Source organism: Daldinia childiae, assembly GCF_008694065.1.
Source record: "Daldinia childiae strain JS-1345 chromosome Unknown Scaffold15, whole genome shotgun sequence".
In the NCBI taxonomy this organism is placed as follows: Eukaryota; Fungi; Ascomycota; class Sordariomycetes; order Xylariales; family Hypoxylaceae; genus Daldinia; species Daldinia childiae.
In genome coordinates this window covers 459,062-486,411 of record NW_022984656.1, presented here as the reverse complement: position 1 = coordinate 486,411, position 27,350 = coordinate 459,062, and the positions used below count along the sequence as shown (strand labels likewise).

The following is a 27,350-nucleotide window of genomic DNA, read 5'->3' as shown; positions in this document are numbered from 1 at the left end:
TAGGCAAAGGGAGATTATCACCTCTGCCAAGAACTATATTGACACAGTAACTCTTAATTTTCCGGCGCGTCCATCTCTCTGATATAGACTCTATCAACTCATACTTCCTGCAACTTTAACACCTATTGGACAGTGTTTGATAGGACCTTCATTTATACTTTTCCCCTTAACAAGGGCATTGGTTGGTAGTTGAAGCAACCGGGAAAAATAACGCCTATCTTCCTAATTCTAGGCCTTCAAGTTACGATATAATCAGAACAACATGGTTTAGATAACTAGGACGTTAAATACTTAGGTAGGTACATAGGTGAATTGTATGGTCTCTATCATATGCCACTTTACACTATGTGTTTAAATGCACCATGCCACAACAACTCATTGCAGGTTTACTAAGGGACCCCGCATGGTAATTCAACTTATTAAAGCATGCGTGAAATCTATATTGACAGATTGAGTACAAGCGCCGAATGAGCTCCGTGATAGCCGATCACACTCACGAGAATCCCCACAAGAACGAGGGGAAGGGGAACTATTGAAAGCTAAATCCACTATGCACATTACCGGAATGCACTATTATAAACTTGGCCTAAGCACATTGCGCTAATCGGTAAGAACTTGCATTGGTTCTTGCTATCATAGAGCTAAGTTGACAATTGGTAGCGACATTGGTAGATCGTGAAGAGGTCTGAATATAACTTGTTTGATGGTTAAATTTGGGTCCAAAAAGAGCATTTACAACAACAACCATCCAACTTTTAAGTGCTAAGTTCCAAGATTAGCGAAAGCAACTTCGAATTATTTTCAGGGCGGGGAAGAATAAGAGCCTCGTGTTATTGTTTGGATATGACGTCAAATTGTACTTATAAAATTGCTCACGTTTTTTACGCGACGCATAAAAGCAGCTAACTTAGCTCAACCTAGAATGGTGGGGTGGAGGTACGCTAGCTGACATTAATCCACCGCCTGCCGTTTTGGGGTTGTAAAAAAGTGGCAGGATCTTATCGAGATCTTATCAAAATCTTATCAGAATCTTATCGTCGCAAAAAAAAAAAGTTGTTACTTAGAATTTAATACTAGCAATGTCCTCAGCGCATGCTGCTACAAAATTACTGTAACAACTAGGCCAATTGATTTCGTCAACTGAACCAAAGTCTAAATTACCATTTTCTCTACATCCGTTAGAAATAATATCACGAGCATCTTCTTCATAATGGGCAAAAGGAAGCGTAGTGCCAACAAGGCTGGTCCCAATGGCAGCCAGCCTACGCAGAAGCGCGCAAAAACGGAACAGTCTCTGTTAAATGGTATCGAAGCTCTCAACCTTGACTTAGAAAAAACCCCCTTTACAGAAACCCTAAATAGCGAAGCTCGAAAACGGGAAGCTAAGGTATACGAATTGCTTGGAAGTGCCGATAGCGACGAACGAATTGCTGCTGCCGATGCGATCGTGACCGGGCTTCTGGTCTCCTCGGAAGCCGCACTTGAAAGGCATCTCGATAATCGCCTATTCCGTGGACTTGCGAGCTCACGTAATGCATCCCGAGTAGGCTTCAGCCTTGTATTAGCAGAAATCCTGAACCAGCTGTTCGGTCCGAACAACCTCGCCGAGTCAAAATATACTGGCTTAACATTCGACAAGGTGCTGAATATCCTGGTGGAAAAAACAACTTCTAGTGGAAATATCCCTGGGCAGGAGGAGAGAGACTGTTACTTCGGTCGACTTTTGGTCTACAATGTTTTGTAGAGTCCAAGACCCTTTTCGATGAAGAATCGCGATGGTTAAAAGTCTTGGACTTGCTGCTGGATATGGCTGAGAAGAAAGTCTGGATGAGATCGCACTGTGGATGGGTTATCGTGGAATCGCTATCACAGATGGGACAGGGAAGAGCAGAGGCAACGCTCCAGAAATTGTCTGATATTGGGCTCGGCAAGACCGCTGAGGGCATTGCTATCTGGATGAAGGCACAAAGTTGCTATCCCAACCTGAAAACACCGGCAAACCCCTGGCACGATCCTATGAATCCGAGTGTACTGTCCGAAGTGGCTCGGGTATTGAAGGATAATGTGGCACAAGACAACGGAGAGGACGCGGCGATCACCAAAACTAAGCAAGGCGGCTGGAGCGCCCAATTGCATTTTGTCTGGGATCTTTTACTCGAGACATTCCTCAATCAAGAGACAGGTGGAAAGCAGAGCAAAGACCAGCTGAAACTATTCTGGACTACCGTCATTGATGGTAAGTACTTTCTACCCGTGACGTATTAACTATTCTAATTAAAATTCTAGATAGTCTTTTTTCCAAGAATGCTTCTGACGCACAAAAGTTTCGGGGTTTCGTCATATTCCAAAAATTCCTCCTTGGATTTGCGACAGGAAAAGTCAAGTTTGCTAAGGAACTATTTACTCGGAATTTAATGAAGTGTCTGATGAACCAAGCTGCCAAGGAGGATCGATATCTCCATCGGGCTGCGCTGAAAAGTCTACAATCGATCGAGAAAGCCGTGCAGGTCTCGCCAGAACTCCTGCTGCTAGTCCTAAACGAGCTAATTGGAAAAGCTGGGGCTTACGATTTTGATCAACGAACGAGTACTAAGACTATCGAGAACCTGCTGCAGTGGGCTACTCCGGATAATGCGAAGAATGTTCTTAAGCTTCTTCGAGATCCCGTCGTCGCGAACGAGTAAGTTGTTATATCATTCTATAAATAGGTCAGTTGATTAACCTACTAGTAGTGGTGCAGCTAGCGACGTCGAAAAGCTTAGACATGTGTATGCCGGCTATGTGTCTAAATTGGCCACCCAGGCAAAGCCTGCATCCGAAGCCTCGACCGATAACGAGAGTACGAATGTCGCCGAGCTTGGAGTAAAAGAACTAGCAGCATGTGCGTATTCTGTACAAAAACAATTTAAACCAGAATTATCGGAGAAATCAAGAGAAATATTCCGCAGATTACTCGCTTCTACGATTGGAAAGGTCATGAGGCGTCGAGATGATGCCGAATATCTCTGTAATGCGGTTATCTCTGTCGAGCCCTCGGCAGTGGATATGGGTGATGAGATAAAGGCTGAACGAGATAACGCACTAAAGGCCATACGAAAACTACTGAAAACAAGCAAGAAATCAGATAGCAAGAATGCCGGGGCTTCTGTTGGCCTCGCTCTGTTATATGCTATTACGATATTACAACTATATGATGGAGCACCAGATGCTATCAGCATTCTCCAGGATCTAGAGAGGTGTTCCGAGAAGATGAAGAGCAAGGAAGGTGGTAGCTCAGAACTTCTGGTGGAGATATTACTCGCGTTAGTCTCTCGACAGTCACCAATGATGCGGCAGATTAGCGAGCAGGTGTTTGAGGCATTCACTTCGCAGATTTCTTCCGAAGCTCTCGAGCTTTTGACGGAGCCACTTCTCGCGGAGGAAAACCAGAAAGGATACCAAGCCCTATTTGAAAACCTCGAGGACGAGGATGTAGAAATGGACGATGGTGAAGAGTCCAGGTCTGAAGATGAAGCTGAGGACATGGAGGAGGACGAAATCTCGGAACTTGGCTCCGATGTTGAATTTGTTACTTTAAATGGCGCTGAGGCGACGGCCGACGACGAAGATGACGACGAAGGTGAAGGGGATGAGGAAGATGATCAGCAAGGAGAAGCAGATGCTAAAGAACTTGCAGACCTTGACGACGCTCTCGCAAAGGTCCTAGGAAGCCATCGATTAGACAAAGATAAAGAGGCCGAATCGTCAGATAATGATTCGGACATGACTGATTCCGAGATGATGGCGCTAGACGACAAGCTCGTCGAGGTGTTCAAGCAGAGGGCAAAGAATACAGGAAAGAAAAAGGAGAAGAGGACGCCAAGGAGTCGGTTATAATGTTCAAGCACCGCATCCTCGACTTCATTGCCCTCTACCTCAAGCACGAGGCTGCTAACCCATTGGCCTTCAGCCTCCTCCTACCACTCCTAGAAGTCGTACACAGCACCACCGCCAAGCCTCTCGCTAACAAGGCAGTCGCGGCTATTGAAAACTTCTCCAAAGCCTTCAAGAAGGCACGGGCCGCCGGCGACAAGCACGAGCTTGACGCTACAGCGCAACTGGCGCTGATGCGTGAGATCCACCAACAGGCAGCCAAGGATGTAGCTCACGCCTACGGCCGTGCGGCATCGATGGCTAGCTTACTCGTCGCATCGAGCCTTGTCGCCGCTGCCCCCGCCGGCGATCATGTCGACGCTATCAATGCGCTTTACGCGCAGACGTTTACCGAGTGCCAAAAGGGCACGCTCAAGCTACCGGGGTTCTTATTCACCGACTGGGTTAATTGGGGAATGGGACACGCGGCAAATGCCCAACAGCAATCACAACAGCAGCAAGAAGGGGAGTCGTAAGAATGTTTACGTCCGGATTAGGTACTCGTTAACCAGGCAACTAGATTTGCATTAGCTAAATGGGTGGATATCCGGGTATATAGAGTCAGTCGAAGATACCGAATATAGTAATATTTGTAGAACCTCCTTTCCGCATGCAGCGTAATCTGGGTGGTGATTTCGGGTATTGCTGAGAAATGAGTTGCGGGACTAGTAAAGGGGGCGGGGCATTGATTGTGGAGGGATTACAAAAGGTGGATAGCGAAATGAATATGAAGACACATATGTTACCATACCGGCAAAATGTGGTTTTGAGATATGATATTTGGGGGGTGGAATGATTTTTGTATGGGATATCCTTTTTTGTACGGGAATTAGAATCTTGATTGGATAAATATTATTACAATATTAAAAAAATGAAAGTGTGGGTAATAAGGTTCAAAAACGGGTAAACTTTCAACAGCACTAGAGGACTGGCCACCCGCTAAAGCTGCTAGCTCAATCAAAACCTCCCGCATTAGTGGGACGTGCTGTGGTGGGGCTAGGAGCCTGGGGTTCGAGTCCCAGGCATCCTAGCTTTTTTAATTTTTAAGGTTTTTGGGGGTCACATGACCTTAATCCCACTTATTCCAGCCAATCAGAGCCTTTAGTTCTAAGGAATCATTCCTTTCCTAGGAATGATTTTTTACAAAAGAATTATAATTTTATAAAATATGGTATTACCCATTTTAACCATTATTATGGGTAATATGATAATCTACGCATGGAATCCTTCCTGAAACCCATACACTGCCGCTACGGTAGGTAAGGTAGAAAGCCTATTAACTGCCTAATCTATACAAAAAAAATATTTCTATTATCGCCGTTGAGCTACCTGAGTTTCTCACACTGGTCTATTTCCCTATGTAACATCGGTTTTGTCGTCTCGGCTTTTTCCCTATCAGATCCCGTGGGGGGACCATCTTCAACACCCAAATCCTATCGAATAGAGGACTAATGACTATTTTAGAAGTTCGCGTAGTCGCATTGTTTTTCTAGTCATAATATTTATCCCCTTCTGTTCGACTGTAAATGGGCTTGAATCATGGCTGTAGTTACTTAGTACTCTGTAAATTCAATCCTTTCCCTCCTATGTTGCGAAGTCTTGAAAGAGATCGTAGTTGCTTTAAGATATTTTTTTGGGCTGGGGTGCGCGTCTTCTTCGCTTGCTCATCACGCCACTCGTTGCAATTATCGTGATTGCATTGCTCAGGGCCTGAGAAGAAACCACCTGTTCTTTCTCGTAAGAAGGTCTTTACTTCAATCCTTTTCGTATTTAGACGCTCTCTCGAGGAGATCCAAGTATATTAGAAGGCTGCCCGGGTCATTGATGTTATTTAATACGCTCGCGATGTTTTAATATCTTAGGCACCTAATTCTTAGTTAGCCCATTTTGTCATAGCAATATAGGTGTATGTTGACTATAGGAACATACATCGGCAGCGATCTCGCCCTCTGCCGCGCGCTTCTTTAGGCGAACCTTCCGCGCTTGGTAGTATAGGTATCGTGTGGGACTCACGGCCAATTTCAATAGCACAGCACACACACTGGAGACAACATCATCCGACGATTTCCAGTTGCAATCTTGTATGGTATTTTGTGTCCTCAAGAGTACCATATGTACTATGCTGACAGTCCTTGATGCCCGAGTTCTGCCTCTTCTGTCGGTTACACTGCCGCATGTAATGGCTTCTGGGCCTTGTTTGAGAATGAAGAAATACGCTGGCAAAAGTGGTCACCATATTCATTGTTGAACTTGCTATTAGCGCATTTGTTGTCGTCGCTATTAGTAGAGTTATTTGATATTGGACCTAATGCATATGCACATTAAGTCATGTGCTAGGACATTTGTATATTGTGGGTTTGTTGGACCTGTTGTCCACCCTGTTGAAGGAAGATAATGATGTTTCTTCGATGCCATGATGTTGCGTAAGAGTAAGATGTTGTGGTAGGTATTTTAGCGAGCGAGTACTGCGATGCTTCTTCCACATCACCATGATAAAAAAAAACGAATGATGTTTTTAATGAAGAACACCACTTTGGTACTTCTGAGCCGGGTTTGTAAATATAGAATTGCTAGGAAAGTGTCGTTGGGTACGGTTTGGCTACAATGTAGAGATGAGGCTTTAGTAATAAGTAAGGTGGTGTGTTTAGATGTTTAATAGCTGTTAAACTTGCTCTGAGTGATAAAGAGAGAAAATAAAATGTAATTCTGCGTTTGTTTCTAGGAAGTGGAAGTAATAGAAGCCTAAAAACTTTTGTTGCTGTGGTGGTAGTTGCGATTCCTTAGGAACTGCCGGCTGTCTGTTGCGACTGCCCGCAACTGCCCACAACTCTGACCGCCCAATCTATGTATATATACATATAAAGGAAGGTACGCTTGGTATCTTTATTAGGTAGGTAGGTTAGGTAGATACCTGCCTAATAGAACTTTATTCATCCGGTTGGTTTAAGGGGTAAATCTTTACAATAATAGACATTTTCCTTATTCCTTAGAGCATATCGATGGATTCTATATCTATAAAACATTCGAATACTAGAGGGCGACGTCTGCTACATGAAACCATGAAGCCTTATTTATCACGATTACTTATTAAACATAGCATAAAGATGGGAGAGGAGCTTTATTAGGGGGGTTAAAACCCTTTTCAACCCCCTTTTTCACTCCCCCTTTTTTTTTATTTTTTTTTATCTATCTAATTTAGGTACGTAAGGTATATAACCTTATGAAAAAAAAATTTATATCAAGATACAACATTTGGCCAGCCTACTATTGTCTTAATATACTCGACTTAAATGTGGGTAGCTTAATATTAACCACATATCACCGTATGGTTGTAGATGCAATATGTACATCTATCTATCGACGGGTTGGTAACCTTTTCGGTGCATTTGCATTCTCGACAATCACAATTATATATCTTCTCGCTGGAGCTGGTAGACTGAGAGCCGTTGTCGGCAGTATTGTTTGTTGGAGACATGCTTTCTGGGACGAAAAATTTGGGGAGAAAATAGAGAGTTTAAATAGATAACTGCGATGATGTAGCAAGTAAATATGCTGTAAGTAGCTGTTAGGCTGTATGATGTTATGTAAGTGCCTAAGAATGAAGAGAATGCTGTGATATATTTATATCACATAACCTTCGGCTCTACATTGAAGTTGTGACAGTTAGTTAGAAGATCATTGGTAGATTGTTTGAAGATACAGGCTATATACGTTAACAATACTATTAGAAATATGATAACTTCATGGTAACCTTGTCGTGCTACAGAGTTTTCCTGTAAATTTTCATTGTGTATGTGATATTCTAATTACAAAAGTGAATGTACGGATTAGATGGGATAAAGATCTTGTAGTAGTATATATAGGCAACTAGAGTTATCAAAGAATACATAATCATAATAGTGGTGTTTAAACTAATAAGTCGTTAATATTAATAAAGTAACTATATGAAAAGTCAATAAACGTTGTGGTATCTTAGGTACCTAAGATTACTATGTATGTGGTAATGGTGGAATCTACAGAGCTTAGAAACGACAATGATGGGTATATAGCGAACGCACCACTTCACCAAAAGGTAATTTTGTCATAGTATATATGATATTACAGTATATTTGACAGTATATTGATGCTGCATATTTTACTCTATCGAAGCATTAATAACTCGAGTTTAAACATATAACTCAATCATATTACGACACGCACTATAACTTGCAGAGAAACATGGCAAATACACCTATCCAATGTAAACGCATAAGATTATCCATAGCTGGAGAATTTTAGAGCTGGGAAGTAAGGAATAACGAGTCGTGGATAGGTTAAACTGAAACAACATGATACTAACATGTTTTTGTTATCCTAAAAACGCCATTGGGCGAACTGGGAGTGCGCCTCTTCCCCGTTTTGCTTTTCTATGTATGTTGCTTCTGCAAGGGCTGGCGTATTGTAGGACATGTAGAACGCCACTCAACCCAAACTGCCATCCTCTAACTCGGAGAGTTTTCGTCATGCAGAAGTGCATACACCGCTATCAAGATCTACAGTTATCGACTTCAGCCCGAGACACACGTTGATATCTACCTAATGTATCTATCCGATGAAGGGAAGACCTTGGTTTCTTTCTACTCCGGTCTCCTGCAAGCACGGTATAATTATCGAATTAGTCCCCGAGATAAACCTATGCTAGTCCGATACAAGTCTCCAACAGCTCTCTAACCTCATCATATATAAATCCGAATACCTATTTGAAATGAATGTAGGGGATCTAATTCCCCAGCTGGCGGGTCTCACCTACAACCCGCCAAGCTCTCTGCCGATCGGCCTAGGGGGCCAGAACTTCACGCACTGTTGCCTCCGGGCGCTGAACGACTCGTTGGTAGTTCGCTCTGATGGGAACTTATCCTACTCACCAACATCGTTCGTGGCACCCGGAGTTTCAATCGAGGATCTTGAGACTGCAATTCAAAACGACGAGTTTCCTTGCGGCGCGACCTTTAATGGCGACCTGAGTGGCGCCCCGGTCGTCCGTATCCCGTACTACTGGTGCACGGAGCAGTGTTCGGGATGGGAAATATCGCACTCAAATGCCATGCAGCAGTGGATAGGTCCACTAGTGCAGTTTATCGTACCAAGTTTGGCATTCTGCACCAACGTCCCGCGTACTCATAGACTGGCGATCCCGGATTTTGTCTTTCGCGCCCACCCGCGTACGCTCATAGGGTTCATGACGTACTGGATTCGGCTGCTAGGCGCGGTTGTGCTCATGACTCTTGACACGGTGGTCTGGCTTGGGATCTGCTTTGCCTTCGCGGGTCCGATGCTGCTGAGCGCCGTGTACGAGTACGCGCTTGATCGAAAGATACTGGAATTTATGGACCCACCTCATGGCAAACCTCCGCCTATGCCCATGCGGGTTGAGGGCTCAGTTACTGCTGTCTATAGTCGTTGGGAATATTCGAATGGCTACCCTCGAGAGAGATGAACTGGAAGTGGATAATTGTCACAACAGTACCACTTCCAGTGATTTGAAAGCAATTCCGCCACTTACGAAGCGCAGAACGAGTAAACTGGTGCACAATAGTGTCTGGAAAAGGGTGATGGTGATGGTTGACGAATACGAGGCGTTGAAGTTTGACAGTCGATATCGGGGGGAGATTGTGTCCTTGCCGACTAAACTCAAGGCGCTTCTAAATTCACAAGCAAGGTGATGTCTGCCTGACTTCAGTTCTATGGAGAGAACTGACTCTGAATGTAGCTTCGGATCAACGGTAGGGGCACCAGTATTATTCTTCCTGGGCGGTTTCGTGTATACTGTCCTCGATGCTGATAATAACTTGGGCGATAATGATACCGCCCACGCCCTCGCGTTTGGCTTGTGTAAGTAGTTGTTCTGAACTGTTATCGTTTAATCGCTTGCTGTATACTAATGGCCTATCAACCATCTAGGGTGGATGGTGATTCCTTACCTCGCTATAATCGTATGTGTACACATTCCTAAATCGTTAAATATTCCTGAGTTTGCTTTTGTGAAGATACTCGTGTGGAGTAGACGCTCCGTTTGTCACTACTAATTATATATGCTACAGTCCTGTGCGATGCTGGCATCAAATAGTCCTAGTACGCTCGACGGTATTGTGTACGACGGTGGCATTATAGCCCCGACGGACGATTATGAGTTGAGCTTCTGGACACAGTACCTGAAGAAGCTTAAGTCGTATAAAGGTATCAATTTTGTTATGGAACGGATTGAAGGTTACAATCCAATTGAAACAGCTTTCGCAGGTAGATTTCGCACAGTTAAGCTATGGAAGCGGGGTCTCAATAAGCGCGAATGGGTTCAGGAGGCGATCAACGAGTACGCACTATCTTCTGAATATCGGAGTAGCGATAGAATATCTCCTGAAGGGTTGCGCAAGGCTCTTATGACGAACTACCAAGATTGCTTATATGTTCTGGTCGGGGCTTTGTTCGCAGTGTTGGCGCCTTGCTGTCTCGCGTTCCTGACGTCTTATAATACACCCCAAGCCGGATTGTCCTGCCGCAGTCTGACATATCTTGTCTATGCCATTAGCCAAGTATGTGAGATGGCCTTATGGACGTGTGCCGCACGACTGAGAATACAGTATGGAACCCAGTGGTCGGAGACCAACCCTATCGCGAAGAGGATATGCTGGTGGGGACAAGTGTTCGTAGGATTCTTTGCCATCTTTGCGGCGGTAGGTGGTACTACTATGCAGTTGGTAGGTGTCTATCGAAGCTGTGCTTGCAAGGTGAGGTCATGATTATCCTCGTAAAATTGGGATAAATGGACGTTCCCCCTTCACTGATTGTTCGACTAACACCGAGGACAGGTACCAGTGAGATATTGGCCCAGGCTGAGCGACCCAGACGCGTACATCGTGCTCAGCGATAACACTGCCGAAGACATAGAAGCAGCGCGGCGTTGGTGGATAGTGACCGGTAGTACGGCCGTAGTTGTGGTCGGCATCGTATGTGCGCTTGCATGGTGGCACCAACGACGGCTACGAAAGAGGTTTCGTGACGAAGCGGACAAATTAGATATCGACGACGTGGGAAGTTAGCAAGCAACGCGACGTTCAGGGAGGTAAGTTATGAGGTCGATTTAACGATTGACGACGTATTTAAGTTGCCTATAATTCTATGACTAAACGTTCCCTTTACTTGAAGATTGAATACATCGTAAACTAAGTATCTATTATAAAATCTTCATCGGAATCATAAATTCTTCGCGATAGTGCTTGGAATCGTGTGTAGGCGTCATGGTAACCGGCTACAAGAGTAACTATGATCATATGTACCAAATAATAAGCCCACCACCAAGCGATATAATATAAATCATCGATATAAATATGTGTGTGGTCCACTATAATAAACGATATAATTTTTCGTAACTCTGCGATGTTTACTTAGACTCCGTAGTAAGTATAGTTAAAATTTAGAACAGGGTATAAAACTTTTGTGAGCCACCAACGCCAATTCCGAAAATGCTGAGCGGATCATGCTAGAGTGAAATCCCAAGGCTTAAATGCTTCTTTGAACTTCTCGACGTCCTGGGTCTCCTCTGCGATAGACTGAACGACATCTTGCCAATAAAGTCGGTCTTCAAGGCCAAGGAGCTTCGCTACAACTCGGCGACCGAATTGGAGGTCAAAGCGCAGATTGCTATCAAAGCGCATCACCAATTCCTTGCTTTGGATGCCGGTGTCGCTATCGTCGGACCAAATCCAGAGGCGAAAGAAGTCGGAAGTCTCGTCAATGCCAGACTCTAGAGTTGTCTCTTCGAAAGGTGGAAATTGGCGATTTTCGGCCTCCACCTTAAATCCGGCTTCGACGAGGCCCTTTCGAATCAGTTCCGAAGGGATCGGTATGAATTGCCAATGGACATGAATACCGGATTGCCGACTAATTTCAAACGTCACTGCGCCTAATTTGAACTTTGATTGCGTTGCCACCATGGCTTGCATAGATTCTTTGAAACGCACCATTTCCTGGTAAGTCTTATGGGCATCTTCGCCCATTGAACGGATAGTGGGCTCATGAGGAAGGGGTATGATAAGCTGGTGGCCTGGGAAAGAGAGTCCAGACGAGGCAAATGTATCGGAACTGGGCAATGGGCCTTTGGCTGTAGTAACATAAGAGTCATCTCCTATAGCACAGACCATATGCGTGTCTACGTCGGTGTTGCTAAGACAAAAGAAACACCGATCGGGACCAGGAGGAGGTGACCGATCTTTTCGACGGCGGACACGACGACCGCCGTGGTGATCGTGGCCATTAGCCCTGTCATCGGTAGGAATTTGTCGTTTTCTCGTATTGGTCCTAACAATAAATGGGGAGATAGTACTGCCAGGAGGAATCGCAGAAGGTACCTCTCCGGGGACGAGATTGAAGGCGTACATGGCCTTAGCTTTAGCTGCATTGCCAAATGGGGCGAGCGAGATGAATCGCGTGATAGGCTTTTGGTCGGAGTCAGGGCTACTCGGTGGGTGGAAGAAAGGCTCACGCTCGTAAAAGAAGTCGGTAGGCGACATTGAGAAATGATAACGTGGTTTAAGAGTAGCACATAAATCGGCGATTTCATCGGTGCTTGCGATGGAGGATTGCTCTTCAGGCGTCAAAGCCTTGCTCGAGTTTGTCCATACCTTGGATGGCCAGCAGGTTGTAAGCAGTATATCAGTTGCGTTCGCACCACGTAACACTTTGGCGTCGTCGGCAGTATGTAGAGGAAGATGTTGTTCCTTGGACTGGCCGCCGATAATGGTATTGTCGAGAATACCACCCAATGCTACGATTCGAATTCCGTCTGACGTTTTAGTAATACTTCTCTTGCCGAGGAAATGAAGATTCTCGCAGACCTAAATATATGAATTTAGTTAGTTCTACTAGAATCATGGAGCTGTGCGATTTGGAAAGAGGGATGAGGCATTGCGAAACGTACATCTTCGCCTTTCTCGACGCGCTCAACAACTTGGCTTGGTAAAGGAGTCGTCCCTATGGTAAAATAGGTTGAGAGAGGGACTTGAATCTCGCCGTTAAGAAGTCGCGAGATAGTATCGTCATCTTGGTCGGCGCTGAAAAGGTTGCCCGTAATGATAGCGAAGGAGAAGTTTTGTTTTTGGTGTAAAGTCGCGAGCTTCTGGAAGACTGACTCAAACTTGCAATTGATGCTGCCTAGGACAATGCTTATGTATGTTAGACATTAACTTATTCACACACTGGAATAGTCTACTTACATTTTAGCTGCCATGATGGCATATAAGTTGAGATAGGCAAGCTTGGTTGGAAGCTATCTGAATCGCGACCTCTAATTGGCTTGCTTGATGCGATGAAGACGAGATCAAGTTAACTATGAGTTAGTTGCATAAATTGTAGTAGGCAGAGGTTACGTCGAAGCTACGATAAGATATATCGATAAGGATATCAAATATCTTATCTGAAGTCCTTATCGTGTTATCGTAGCGTCTCGCAAAAAAAAAAAAGTTACAAAGTTGCTGCGTTCTCTTTCGCGATGCGATTTGCAGTGGGGCAAAGAAATAGGTTCTACCTAAACATTCAAAACTAACTGCAGGAGCGGCAAGCACCTTTTCCCTTTTATACCCAACGGGGAATTGGCTGCTAAGATGCGCTCAACGCAATCGGGACGTATAGTAAAGTCCTCCCGAAAGGGGGGAGGGACTCCTCACCAAAAGAATCATCGATGGGAGTCTTTCACTACAAAGATCTCCAAGCTACATTCTCTCGATCCTCTCCGAAGAGTACGACGACATGATCTTGAAACCGAAGACCTCGAAGCAACTACTTCATACTTTCGAAATGGCATGGAGAAATGGGCCGATATCAACATATCCAAGGCTTTTACTTTTTCCGGCGAGAGGTGCGGCCCTTCTGCGACAGTCTGCCCCAGATTTTACATTTCGAGGATAAGATCATGGAGTTGTTGGTAAAATACATATCAATGCATGATCCTGAATCCCTAGAACCTCTCCTCGATTTACTTACGGCCTTAGCGCATGATCTGGGCACTCGTTTTGAGAAGCATTACCCGACTACTTTGTCCCTAATCACTGGGATCGCGAGTCGACACCAAGATGCTGCAGTTACAGAATGGACCTTTGGCTGCTTAGCTTTTCTTTTCAAGTATCTGTCAAAGCTCTTAGTACCAGATATCCGACCAACCTTCGACGCCTTGGCGCCACTACTGGGCAAAGCTCGAAATCCTCCCCATATTGCCCGATTCGCAGCCGAAGCGTTAAGCTTTCTTGTCAAGAAAGCTGCCGCGCCTGCGAACCGAGACAAAGCCTTGCCTCTGCTAATTGAACATGCTAGACTAGATCTCGAAGGTAGTAGGGATAGCCGACAATTTGGACTCTATCATCATGGACTTATGACTATGTTTGCTGAGGCTATTAAAGGCCAAGGATATGCTATCCATACGAGTGGACCCGAGATCATCAAATCGCTCATCGTATCTGTTCCCAATAACGAATGCATTTCTTCAGATCCGGTAACATGGACTGACCTTGTTTGCGGTGTACTTGTTAGTACTATTCATCATACAACTGCTGAAACATTTAAACCTATTCCGCAACTTGTAGCAGATATTGCAGTTGAAGACGAGGGCCGTATTAGCTACCCGTTGCGAAATTGTCTATATGTTAGGATTATGGGGACGATATGCGGTGTTCGAAGAGGTAGTCGCATTAGAGACTGGTCGACGGTTCTTAACTGCTTATTGGAGTCTCTCAAGACTCTCTCGAAAGCCCCAAATAGCTTTGAGGATATCGATTCATCTGCTATATGGCAGCAGCTCATGGTAAATATAGCTATCGTTTGGCAACAGGCTAAGATGGACTCTATCATTCCATATATTACTGATTTCGCGAACGTTATGACTCGGGAGCCTCTGATGAGATGGTTCATACCATTTTGTTCTTATTTCTCCGATCTCGATTCTACTAAATTTCGTAGCCTCCTACTGAAACAATTCCAAAAGTAAGTTGTCTTCAGCTCCTTACGACGTTCAGTTGCTAAACCCTGGGACAGATTTATTGTGACGCATTGGTCCGAGGGTTCTAACGAGGAAATGTTATGCATATTTCTACCACGGATGGTAGAATCTCGTGCCCTGCCTTCGATCACAGAACCTGAGAGTTTTCCTCTCCCACAATCCTGGCAGGATCAGATTGTTACCAAGTTTGAACGCCTGGAGATTTCCCGTTCCCCGAGCAAGGGAATTCGAGTGGATACGATAAAGACCCAAAACATGGCGGGACAAGTGCTTACCTAAATACTCGGGTCTTCTTCATGTCCTGGAGGCAACTACAGTTCGGCCTTCTACGAATGGTCCCATCGCAGAATTGTTGTTAAGGAAACTCAAGCTTGCGTTAAAGCCCTCTCAGTCTTTAGCGAGTGAGGAAGCTCATTTTATCGTTAGTCAGGGATTTTCTGCCTATCTGCGAATGAGCAAAGCCACCGGGCAGATTGATAGTTCTCTCGAACCCTTGCTCAAAGCAGCTACTCCCCGGTACCGGCGACTCACTGGATTCCTGGAAGCAATGATTACTTACGAGGACCAGCTTAATCATAAGGAGAGCCCCCAATCTCAAAGTGAGAGTAGTTCCAATAGCGAAAGTGATGAGGACCCTTTCATGAAAAGTCTCATTGAAAACCTATCTAGTCCATCGCATCAACATCGGTTAGCGTCTTTACAGTTGCTTAGCCGTCTCGACACGGCTTCAGACGAGTTGGACTGTTTGGCAACCATGATCCAAACAGAACAAACGCCCCTAGAATTTCAAAATACTCGTCTTATTTCTGTTCACATACGGAAGCTGGCAGCAACTTATCCCCAGCTCAGTAAGGGCTCATGGCTCCGACAGGCAATACCAAAATTTCTCTTTGGACAGATGACAGTGCGGTTAACTCCAATTTGGGATTCCGCGGTGGAGGCATTGCAGCAGATTGGGGAAGTGAAATCTGGCGAGGAAGTCATATGCGATATTGCGTTCGACTGGATAGAATCTCCATCTAAGCGATGGGAAGGTTCGCAGAAGGAAGCTATAGCTTCACCAAATACAGGCCTCACAGATTTTGAGTGCTGGAACCTGTCCAGTTTGCACAGAAAAGCCGAAGAGGCAGAACGTGTATTGAGATGCTATTCCGAAATCATGTCAGAACATTTCGAAGTTAGCCAGAGTTTAGTGTCCGCCATGCCTGCTAACGCAAGGTCTCAAGCACTCAAAGTCTTCTCAGCTACGCCTGGTATAGTAGAGAAAAGATCTCGAAAATTAGTGCCTTACTTACTGTCGTGGACAAGAGATATCGAGGAGCAAGATGACAACGAAATCGAATCGTCTGAACAGCTTTCTGGCGGATCCTGGTCCCTCTTTGACAAGAAAGCTCTTTTGGGTGTATTTGGTCAATTTTCAAACCCCAAGGTGTTGTACCAAAGCCAACAGGTTTACGACGTGCTTCTCGGTCTACTTGCCAATGGTGACGTAGAAGTCCAGAAGTCTTCTCTCAAAGCTATCTTGACTTGGAAGCAAGAGGGAGTTAAGCCTTACCAAGAAAATCTAGAATACCTTCTTGACGAAGCCAGGTTTAAAAACGAGCTGACTGTGTTGTTTCAAGGCGAACAGCAGATTCGACTAGAACACCGCTCCGAGCTCATGCCTGTACTACTCAGACTTCTCTATGGAAGGTCAATTTCAAAGAAGGGAACTGCAAGTGGACGCCACGGTCTTCATGCTACTAGACTGGCTGTTTTAAGACAGCTAAGTATTGAAGACATGGGGGAATTCCTTGATATTGCCCTTGGTAATCTTCGTGGGATTAGGGTTCTCGAGGATACTCAGCTACGCGAAAACATTTTTGATGACGAAGTATTGACTGTGAGAAAGCAGGTTGGATTTCTCAATATGATGGAGGCCATAATCAACGAGATGGGCACTGGTGTTGTCTCCTTTGCCGATAAGATCCTCAATGCAGTACTCTATTGCCTCATACTCTCCTCGCGAAAGTTAAACCAGAACAATGAGGACGCGGAAGAAGATCTACCCGCACAAAGTTCTCTTCTTCGAGTTGTCAGGAGCACATCCCTCAAGTGTCTGATTGCATTGATTCGGAATGCCCCTGGTTTTGACTGGACACCTTATAAAGATTTGCTTATTAAAGAGGTTGTAAGCCCGCGTCTGGAGAAGCTTCCAACGGAAACAACTCAAGGTGTATCCGGAACCCTTCAATTCCTTGCGACATTATCACAACTTCCGAAGACGGCTTTATTTCTCTCATTGACAAACGCATCATTGGCAAGTTAATGGAATGTCTTAAACTTGAGAAAACCAAGGATGAAGTCAAGATTTTTGCACTGAGTATTGTACGCAGTCTAGTCGGAATTTCTCAGCAACCGGCTATAGAATCCGAATTCAATGAGTTGATACAAGAAGAAATCCTAGACCCTAATGTTAACGTCATACTAGAAAGTATCGGTGTGGCTCTGACATCCAAAGGAGAAGTGAGCCGGGATTTACTCATGGCATGTGTTGAGTGTGTGGTAGAGTTATCTCCAGTTATTCAAAAGTCGGCTCATGTCACAGATCTCATCGACATTTCAGTCTCTCTTCTCAATCAACCCTCACGACGTGTTAATCCTAAAGCCAAGGGACTGGTCCTTGCAATGCTGGAAAATTTTATCAAGCTCGCAGGAGCGGATCTTCGCACAGAGTTGAAAGACCAGATCTATTCGACAATAGCATCTCTCTTTGGGTTCTTCAAGGACCGTGTCAACCGACAAGCGTTGTCAAATGTGTTGGCAGTATTATACCCAGACGACCCGTTATGTCTTGAATTATCTTCACTTTGTGCAGATCTGAATTCTTACGACAGCAGCCGCGTGGATGAACCAGATTATGAAAAACGACTGTCAGCTTTTAATGCTATTTTGCGTGCTAGAGATATACCCTACACGCCGCGAGACTGGGAGCCGTTAATACATAACATGACTTTTTACATCAAGCACGATGAGGAGTATGGGATTCTATCTGCGAATTCTGCTGATGGCCTATGCAAATTTATAGAGACCGTTGCGTGCTCGAAGGGTGAAGAGCAGGATAAATTCTATGATATGCTGTCAAATATCTTGATGCCATCTCTATACTCCAACGCGCGGGAATCATCAGAGACTGTGAGACGAGAGACTGTGAAGGTATTTGGAGTTTTGGTATCACGAATACCTTCTTGGCCTCCAATTGCTGACCTTGTGGCAATCAGCCCCGAGCCGGACGAGGGTGACCCGGACCCAAGTTTCTTTAACAATATCCTCAGTCCCGCAGCAGCACGTCAGATGCGAGCACTGCAGCTATTAACTAAGGCTAGCCTGCACACGTCTTTGAATAGCAAACACTTAACCCACTTCTTCATACCTCTCCTCGAACATTTTATCTTCGGTCGAGAGGAGGGGAGTGACGACCATGGTGTGGGAGCTCAGGCCGCAACAACAATTGCTGATATAGCCTCATCTCTAGAATGGCCACAGTATCGTGCCGTCCTCCGCAGATATATCAGCTACATTGAGTCGAAACCGGAACTCCAGAAACAGTTGATCAGACTTCTCGGTAAATTCGTGGACACCCTTGCAATGGTGGCGGCGGAAAGGAGTCAAGATGCGATGGAAGTTGATTCTATGGCTGCCTTAGAGATACCGAGGAAATGTAAATTGGCAACTACAATGCCGGCGCACGAGAAGTTGAACGAAGACATTTTGACCAATATCCTCCCACCTCTCTTGGAGTATATTCATGAGAAAGATGAAACTATGGTTAGTTCGCGTGTTCCTGTCGGCATCATCATTGTAAAGATCTTGAAGGTGTTACCAAGCGAGTCGCTTAACCAAAAGCTGCCCGGAGTCCTTACGGATATTTGCCATATCCTACGCAGCAAGGCTTGGGATTCAAGAGAGATGGCGCGGAGCACACTCGCGACCATGACCTCGCTTCTTGGGCCATCTTATTTTGGGTTCGTCCTCAACGAGCTTAGAGGTGCTCTCACGAAGGGATATCAACTACACGTCCTGTCGTATACAATGCATACTATCCTGGTTCATGTCACGCCCCAGTTCCGAGCGGGGGATCTTGATTATTGCCTCGATAAGATTGTTAGCGTCATAATGGACGACATATTTGGCGTCGTAGGGCAGGAGAAAGATGCAGAAGAATATGTTAGTGAAATGAAAGAGATTAAGAGCAGCAAGAGCCAGGATTCGATGGAACTTATTGCACGAACTGCTTCTATTAACCACCTAGTCGACCTTGTTCGACCTCTTCAGTCTCTATTACTTGAGAAACTCAACCTCCGCATGGTACGGAAAATTGACGACCTATTGTCGAGGATAACTTCTGGCTTGCTGAGCAATTCTGCCGCTGATAGCCGGGACACCTTGGTGTTCTGTTACGAGGTCATTCAGCAGGTGTATGAAAGCCACAAGCCGCGCTCAGAGTCAAGACTTGACCCGAAACTTAGGCGTTATCTTATCCAGAAAGGTGCCAACAAAAGTGGTGATCGCAGTACTACTAGCAAGTATACATACAAATTGGTTAGATTTGCCGTTGACGTTCTGCGGTCTGTACTAAAAAAGTACGATAATATTCGTAACGCGACCAATATCACGGGATTTATACCAATCTTGGGTGATGCTCTAGTTGGAGGCGAAGAAGAAGTTAAGATAGCGACCTTCAAGCTCCTAACCGTTCTTGTTAAAGTTCCGTTTAAGACCGACGATTCTACAAAGCTCTACAAAGTAGCTTCGAAAGAGGCTTCGAAATGCATCTCGGCATCTACTTCGACTGCAACAGATCTCGCGCAAAGCGCTCTTAAACTTATGTCGGTCATCATCAGAGATCGCCGTGATGTTGCTCTCAAAGACGCAGCCGTTGATATGCTCCTCGGGAAAGTCAAGGACGACCTAACAGAACCTCTATATCGTCATGTTACGTTCAATTTTCTGCGATCAGTTCTTGATAGGAAAGTTGAGACTGCTACTGTTTATGATATCTTAGACTACGTCGGAGGTATCATGATCACGAATGATGACAAAGACACACGAGACCTAGCTCGGGGCGCATTCTTCCAGTTCCTTCGTGACTACCCCCAGAAGAAGAACAGATGGGCTAAGCAGCTTAGCTTTATCGTGGCAAATCTGAAATATGAGAGGGAAGGTGGTCGTCTCTCCGTCATGGAGATTGTTCATCTTCTATTGATGAAATCTGCCGATGACTTCGTGCAGGAAATTGCGACAACCTGTTTCATCCCTCTAGTTTTCGTCTTGGTCAACGACGACAGCGAAAAGTGTCAACTGGCAGCCGGCGAATTGCTTAAAGAGGTCTTTCGAAAAGCAGATAAAGAGCGAACATCGAAATTTCTGTCGCTCATGCGGGCTTGGATAGAGCAGGATGACAACTCTTCGGTCTTACAATTAGCGGTCCAAGCGTTTACGCTATATTTCGAAGGCAGGGAACCTGCGTCTAGAGATCGTAAAGACTTAGATCTCCTGCTCGAGACGTCAGCTGATGTTTTGGGTGACTATTCAACTTTTGCCAACGATTCCGATTTGATTAATACAATTCTACGGACAATACCAATCCTTATAGAGAAGCACCCAGCAGTAACATTGGCACACGAGAGGCTGTGGCAGTCTATCTCAAATCCACTCGCACATCCGGATCCCACTGTTAAAGTCTCAAGCGTGCGGTTACTACGAATATACCTGACTGATTTCTACGACACATAATAAGAACGCTGTAAATAACCAGGCTACTCTTGGATCTTATGGTCTTCGATTACAACCGCATATGGTCGGACAACTGACCCTCTATGCCGTAGGCGTCCTTAGCCCAGCAACTCTAAAGAGATGGAAAAGGAGACTGCAAAAGAAAAACAGTTCTACACCTTTTAGTGATAACGACGGGAAAAGTCTTACTGAGAACCCCGTGGAACTGGACGAGGCTCTAGCTGCCGAAGTTAGCCGTGTCGTTCTGATGCTGAGCAAATTCTTAGATATTGGCTCGGTAGATTCTGAATCTTCCGACAACGATCCAGACAGCTCTGAAGACAGCGAAGATGAGTGGGGTGGTATTGATGACGGCGAAAAGGAGAAGGCTTATAACATCACTCTCCATACGTTATTTGTCTGGCTGTCTGAAATTCTCGTTGAAGAGACGCCGCCTAAAGCTGATGCTCTTATCCCTAAAGTCGCGGCACTGGATATAATATCCATCTTGACTTCGACGCTGCCTGAAACGTCCTTGCGACCCTCGCTCAACATCCTACTCACGCCACTACATCATCTTACCGATCCTTCGATCCCGACACCTTTCTCGCTTAACGAGGTCTTCAAGATGCGATATGAGGGGTTAAAGACGAAAGCAGAGGAAACTATGGAGGTTCTACAGAAGAAGTTCGGCACTGCCGAATACACGAAGGAACTTCTGGCCGTGCGCGACCGCGCTAGAAACCGTCGCGAGAGCAGGTCGAAAAAGAGGAAGATCGAGGCCGTGACGCAGCCTGAGCGCTTCGGTCAGTGGAAGAAAGGCCGTTTGGACAAGAAAGTCAAGCGCAAGAAGGAGAGAGGGTTGGAGAATCGGAATCGTCGAAGAGAATATTAGAGGAGCTGTTGGGTGGTGGATGTTTATTTGCTATGCTATGCTTAAAGCGTGGCTGGTGTTTGTAAGGTATGATTAGAATAGGAAAATGGGATAATTTAATTTAATTTCGCATATACAGTAATGTACTGTCAACATACCGCTACACCATTAAAAGGTTATCTGGTAATAAATTTTATTCTATTACATTTTATATATGTCGGACAGATATTTATATCTGCCATGTACAATACTAGCTATTGTTTTGTCATGGACGTCATTGGGCTTCTATAGGTCTTCAATATAAAGAAGGTAATAGGTAGCGTACCATTATTAATATCCTTGAGAATGGGTATAGCAGAGGGGATACAGTATAATACATGAGTAGAGTGTATAGGTATGCAGAAGGCCAAGGGAATGTGCTAGACATTTCATACTGTTAACCAGTTCCTCGGATATCTCGGGTGACGATCCTCTTCCTCAATAGCGCGACGAATACTAGGTCTTCCAGGTTTGCTGGCCGTTTTGAAGTGTTATCTTCCGGTCGTAATAGTGTTTAAGATTCGTGGATGCCCCCTCTCACCTTCGGGTGGCTACTCCTACTCCTACAGCCTGAAACAACATATAATATGAGATGACATGTTCGCGACCCAATATATAGGCTAAGTTCGCGGAGTAAGAAGTTATTTTCAACTCATTCGCATTAAATTTAAACTTCAATAAGTTAGGAATATGAGTTCCTGCCTTGAATTGGCCTCGACAATACCGCATGCAGTAAGCAGGCCTTTGGAGACTATTGCGCAAATTTGGTAGCATATCACTAATCATAGCCAGCGCTCCGCTTGTTGAACCGATTGCGCTCGAGTTATATGGGGATAGTAATGGGAATATCGCGCTTTGGTTATTGGCTAATTTCCACCCGAACTAGTATTGGCGCTACTTGTCTCGTGATTCTTATATATCTCGATATTATAGGACCTTCTATATGATCGTGACTTAGTTTGAAAGTTGTAGCTATTTGGCTGCGCTGCTATCGGCTATTGGCGTCGTGTCGATGGCACTTGATCGGTATGTTGAGTGCTGTCTATTGACGGGCGAGCGTCTGTGTTCCCCAACGACGCCGACGCTGTAGGTGTCGGGTCGGTAGATTGTGATGAGGGATCTCTCGTCTGTCGCGAGAGAGAAGCCTCGTCTGAATCGTCTTGCTTATTTTGCGCGGAATTCTCTCTGGTACTGTCCCTAGCGGCGGCAATATTTCGCTTTCGCCGTCGGTTACTTACGGTCCCATCTTCCCAGAATTCGACATCGCCGGTCTCGCCAAGAGTGCCTCTCTTCACTAGTTGTCCCTTCTCTTTCATAAGATCTTCGATGGTAATCTTACGATCGCCAAAGATATTCAAGTGGTCGCTGATGACGTGGCGATTGCGACAAGACGGGCAGGTGATGAGTACCGATCCATGATGGTAGCCCTGTTTCGATATTTCATGTGCGGAGCGTTCGCCGCAAGGTACGCAAGTAAATGTTAGTTCATAGTGAGGCTCGATACGCTTTGGCGGATAATGTTTCCTTAAGGTTGATGCCGAGGTCGAAGGTCTCGAGGTAGGCGGCCTAGGTATGGTATGAGCAAACCGGTAGGCAGTTGGTGAATTCAGTGATATATAAGGACGGAGATTGAGTACGGAGGGGGATAGGGTTCCTGGGGAGCGGAGAGTTGAATTAAATAATAAGCGAGATGTTAGTCTAGAAGCCATATTGTGGTTGGAATAAATATAAAATTTTAAATATGAACTTTGTCAACAGATGTATTAGACTGGACCAATTACGTATAGGTTTCGGCTGGCTACGTAATGAATGCTTCAAGGTTTTTAGTATTAGTTAGATAATCAGATAACTAAGGCATATGCAAGGGCCAATAAGTCTATCGATAAGATTACAGCCTTAGACGGTAGCTAAGATATTCCTGGCCGAAATCGAGGGGCAGTGCCCAGACCTGAGTTTAGGTAAAGTTACAACCCAAGCGATATCCTCCGTCTTGTGGCGCGTAGAAGGCACTAAAGCATTAAAGCACGAAACCATGTCGTGCTGAACATTTAACCCAATTCCTTCCATATATGTAGCAACCAGAAGGAGCAGCTTCTATACAAACTTCGAAATGCAAGCAGAGCTGTGAAACAACTTTTATAGTTGCCGTTATACACGGTAGCAATCACAACCTTAACAACCGTAACCGTGTGGCGACTTCTTAGACTTTCTACTTTCTTTTTTTCTATTTTCCATTTTCCATTTTCCACTTTCAATGCCGCTTGGGCATCTTTTATAATTTAGCATGAACTCTTTCAAGTTGTTTCCCTTAGCAGAGATGCATGACTAGTTCACTATTTCACTGCATTCCATTAATACTTCACACCTGCATCCATATACAGCCTTATTTCGTATAGCCTTGTCATAATTCACATGCGCAACACGAACACAACAAATTATAACCTGATAGAGACAAGACAAGACGAGATTATGAAAAATGATTAGTGGCCGAGGAGGTTCCATGATGCGAGGTGGCCGTATTCGGCCTCCTCGAAGGGTAAGTCGTATCTTCCGAACCCATATCCCCTTTAACCTGAATCTTCTTCTCGATACAATTCTGAGAGTATCGTTCAAGTCTCTAGCCCTCTGGACAAGTTCCTGTGGTTCCTGACGATCCACGAAACCACTCCGTCGGTTCGTGCTGTCTCTTGAGTATTGCGCAAAACCTCCTTGGTGTATCTTCCTATCTATACTTGATATCCCTAGTCTTCCTCTCTACCCGCCGCTTCTACATTGTGTCATACTATAGTAATATGCTAATCATTCCGTTATAGCCTACGAACCAGTCTAGTAACACCGACGAATTCGAACAGTGCTGGGAGAAGCTCCGCCAAGCTTTGCGCGATATACACCTTCGTAATGCCGGCAAGCTTTCCTTCGAACAACTCTACCGATATTCGTATAAGATTGTCCTTAAAAAGGCAGGTCATAAGCTTTATGATAGGGTCAAGGAATTCGAAGAACAATGGTTTGCAGATGAGGTGATACCTCCTATCCGGAGTCTCATTACCAGCAACCTAATTAGCGTTACGCTTGAAGAAGTCACCGGAACAAGCGTGGTGGAACGACGTGCTATGGGTGAGAAGTTCATAAAAGGGATCCGTACCTCATGGGAGAACCACAATTTCTCGATGAACATGATTGCCGACGTCCTTATGTACCTTGAGCGAGGGTATGTCCAAGATCATAGCAGACCCTCGATTTATACTACAACCATCGGACTGTTCCGCGATCATATCCTCAAGTCGGCCCTCAAACAGGACGGGGTTGACTATCCCATATTCAATATTCTTAATGCCACTATCATTGACCAGATCAATATGGAAAGGGAGGGCGATGTTATTGATAAAGCGTTGCTTCACAGCTGTATATCGATGTTTGAGGCTCTCTTCGAAACGGACGAAGAAAATGACAACCAGCAGCTTTATGTGACTACCTTCGAGCCCATATACATCGTCAGCAGTACAGCCTTCTACCAAGCCGAGTGCGAGAAGCTTCTTCGTGAGGGCGATGCTAGCGCGTGGCTTAGATATACACAAAGACGTCTTGCCGAAGAGGCCGAACGATGTCAGACCACGGTTTCTCCGTTATCTCTACAGAAGATTACGCAAGTAGTCGAACAGGAACTAATTGTTAAACACATGGACGAATTCCTTGGTATTGAAGGGAGCGGTATCAATGCAATGCTTGATAACGATAGGCTCGAGGATCTCAGCATTCTATATCAGCTCATATCGCGTGTCGATCCAAAAAAGGCCGTCTTACGCAAGGCTCTTTCTGTTCGGGTTATTGAACAGGGCACCGAAATAGAGCAGACACTCAAGAATACCGATTTCAGCATAGCGCAACAAGCAGATGCGGAGGAACCAGCAGATGGTGCAGAAAAGTCCAAACCGAAGACTTTGAATGCTGCAGCGCAGCAAACAGCAGCCGCTATCAAATGGGTTGATGATGTCTTGGTGCTCAAAGATAAGTATGATGGATACTGGAGAACATGTTTCGAAGAGGATCTCATCTTACAGACGGCATTAACGAAGAGCTTTGCCGACTTCATCAACGCATTTAATAGAAGTTCGGAATATGTCTCGCTTTTTATTGACGATAATCTCAAACGAGGTATTAAGGGCAAGACTGAGGCTGAAGTGGATATAGTCCTCGACAAGGCGATAACTCTGCTTCGATATCTTGGCGAGAAAGATAAATTCGAGCAGTATTACCAAAAACATCTAGCCCGTCGATTATTACATGCCAAATCCGAGAGTCAAGAGGTCGAGCAAGAGATGATTTCACGCATGAAGCGAGAGCTAGGTAATAATTTCACGCAGAAATTTGAGGGTATGTTCAGAGATATGCGTACCTCTAAAGAGGAGACAGAGAATTATCGCGATCATATCCGCGGCCTTGGCGATGCGGATGAGAAGCATATCGATTTTAACATCAGTGTTCTTGCCGGCAACAATTGGCCCAAGGAAATCATGGGTCGCACTGGCCTCGCAGATGGGTCTAAAGGCAAGATCATATATCCACGTGAGATCCAGGGACTTCAAGATAGTTTCTTCAAGTTCTACAGCCTGAACCGTAACGGTCGCGTTCTCACTTGGGTCGCAAGCGCAGGGAGTGCGGATATTAAATGCGTATTTCCGAAGATTCCTGGCAAGGCCTCTGGACCCCTCAGCAAAGAGCGTCGCTACGAACTCAACGTGTCAACATATGGTATGATCGTGCTCATGCTTTTTAACGACATCGCCGAAGACGAATGGCTACCATTCGAGCGTATTCAAGAAGAAACGAACATCCCACAGTCTGATTTGATTAATGTGTTGACATCACTCTCGGTGATTAAAGCATATCGCATTCTCCTAAAGGAGTCACAGACAAAAGCAGCAGCTAAACCTGGCGATAGATTTACATTCAATCGCGAGTTTACTAGCAAGGCAATCAAGATTAAGGTGCCTTCGATAAATGCTGCTAATAGGGTAGAAAATGACGAGGAACGCAAGGAGTACAGATCAGAAAAAACGAAGAGACAAGAATGTATGTTACTGATGCTGCCGTCGTCCGTATAATGAAGTAAGTCCAACGTGAATACCTAGAATCGGAAACATAGCTAACCTACCGACCAAGGCAACGTAAGGAGCTTGGCCATTCCCAGCTCATTACAGAAGTTATCCAGGTCCTAGCGAGTCGATTCAAGCCAGATATACCACTCATCAAGCGTCGAATCGAAGCATTAATAACCCGCGAATACCTTGATCGAGCGGAGTTAGCTGATGGCTCTCCGGCCTATCAATATGTAGCCTAGCTACTTACAGATCTCATTCTCCAGGGATCAGCGCCAGAGGATTAGTCAAGTACTTGGCCAGAAGACACTCGCGAAAATACGCGCAGTGACGTTGTATATGCTCTTTACGAGTTTGGCAGATTCGTGTTTCCTCGAATGGGCACCACGCCTCGACCACAATTATTCCGCAGCTTGGAGTTCGATAGGACGTCGGCGTTACGGATATTGTGGATATGAGAATAGTTCTCTGGATTTAGATCAGGGTAAGCGGCAAGCCCCTTTTCTACTTGGGAAAATAAGCCGTAGCCCCAGATGTCACATTATATTGCATAGCAGTTGCGATAGGGGCGATAGGGGCGATTCAAAACACACAGAATGACTGCATTTAGCTCATAAATATGACATTATGCTGTACATAAGATGGCGAT

General features: G+C 45.1%; 7 protein-coding genes across 7 annotated transcripts; 5 read left to right on the top strand and 2 right to left on the bottom strand.

The window, feature by feature from the left end:
• Positions 1-1,210: 1,210 nt before the first annotated feature.
• On the top strand, positions 1,211-4,388 carry GL218_09054 (DNA polymerase V; the record flags this gene model as incomplete). Its single annotated transcript, XM_033585878.1, has 5 exons — positions 1,211-1,673; positions 1,745-2,236; positions 2,287-2,680; positions 2,730-3,807; positions 3,885-4,388. The coding sequence occupies 5 exons, from the start codon at positions 1,211-1,213 to the stop codon at positions 4,386-4,388; spliced, it is 2,931 nt and encodes a 976-aa protein (XP_033440060.1).
• Positions 4,389-8,656: 4,268 nt separating this feature from the next.
• Positions 8,657-9,388, top strand: GL218_09053 (uncharacterized protein; the record flags this gene model as incomplete). The annotated part of the gene is made up of 1 exon (XM_033585877.1): positions 8,657-9,388. The coding sequence occupies one exon, from the start codon at positions 8,657-8,659 to the stop codon at positions 9,386-9,388; it is 732 nt and encodes a 243-aa protein (XP_033440059.1).
• Positions 9,389-9,503: 115 nt separating this feature from the next.
• On the top strand, positions 9,504-10,988 carry GL218_09052 (uncharacterized protein; the record flags this gene model as incomplete). Its single annotated transcript, XM_033585876.1, has 5 exons — positions 9,504-9,610; positions 9,662-9,783; positions 9,853-9,884; positions 9,993-10,676; positions 10,758-10,988. The coding sequence occupies 5 exons, from the start codon at positions 9,504-9,506 to the stop codon at positions 10,986-10,988; spliced, it is 1,176 nt and encodes a 391-aa protein (XP_033440058.1).
• Positions 10,989-11,423: 435 nt separating this feature from the next.
• GL218_09051 (uncharacterized protein) lies at positions 11,424-13,174 on the bottom strand (the record flags this gene model as incomplete). Its single annotated transcript, XM_033585875.1, has 3 exons — positions 11,424-12,782; positions 12,866-13,109; positions 13,161-13,174. 3 exons carry the CDS (start codon positions 13,172-13,174, stop codon positions 11,424-11,426), a joined length of 1,617 nt encoding a protein of 538 aa, XP_033440057.1.
• Positions 13,175-15,833: 2,659 nt separating this feature from the next.
• On the top strand, positions 15,834-21,584 carry GL218_09050 (U3 small nucleolar RNA-associated protein 20; the record flags this gene model as incomplete). The annotated part of the gene is made up of 3 exons (XM_033585874.1): positions 15,834-17,148; positions 17,199-20,498; positions 20,803-21,584. 3 exons carry the CDS (start codon positions 15,834-15,836, stop codon positions 21,582-21,584), a joined length of 5,397 nt encoding a protein of 1,798 aa, XP_033440056.1.
• A 1,013-nt stretch (positions 21,585-22,597) lies between these two features.
• On the bottom strand, positions 22,598-23,311 carry GL218_09049 (uncharacterized protein; the record flags this gene model as incomplete). The annotated part of the gene is made up of 1 exon (XM_033585873.1): positions 22,598-23,311. The coding sequence occupies one exon, from the start codon at positions 23,309-23,311 to the stop codon at positions 22,598-22,600; it is 714 nt and encodes a 237-aa protein (XP_033440147.1).
• Positions 23,312-24,078: 767 nt separating this feature from the next.
• GL218_09048 (Cullin-3) lies at positions 24,079-26,943 on the top strand (the record flags this gene model as incomplete). The annotated part of the gene is made up of 3 exons (XM_033585872.1): positions 24,079-24,138; positions 24,416-26,697; positions 26,766-26,943. The coding sequence occupies 3 exons, from the start codon at positions 24,079-24,081 to the stop codon at positions 26,941-26,943; spliced, it is 2,520 nt and encodes an 839-aa protein (XP_033440148.1).
• Between the last annotated feature and the right edge of the window lie 407 nt (positions 26,944-27,350).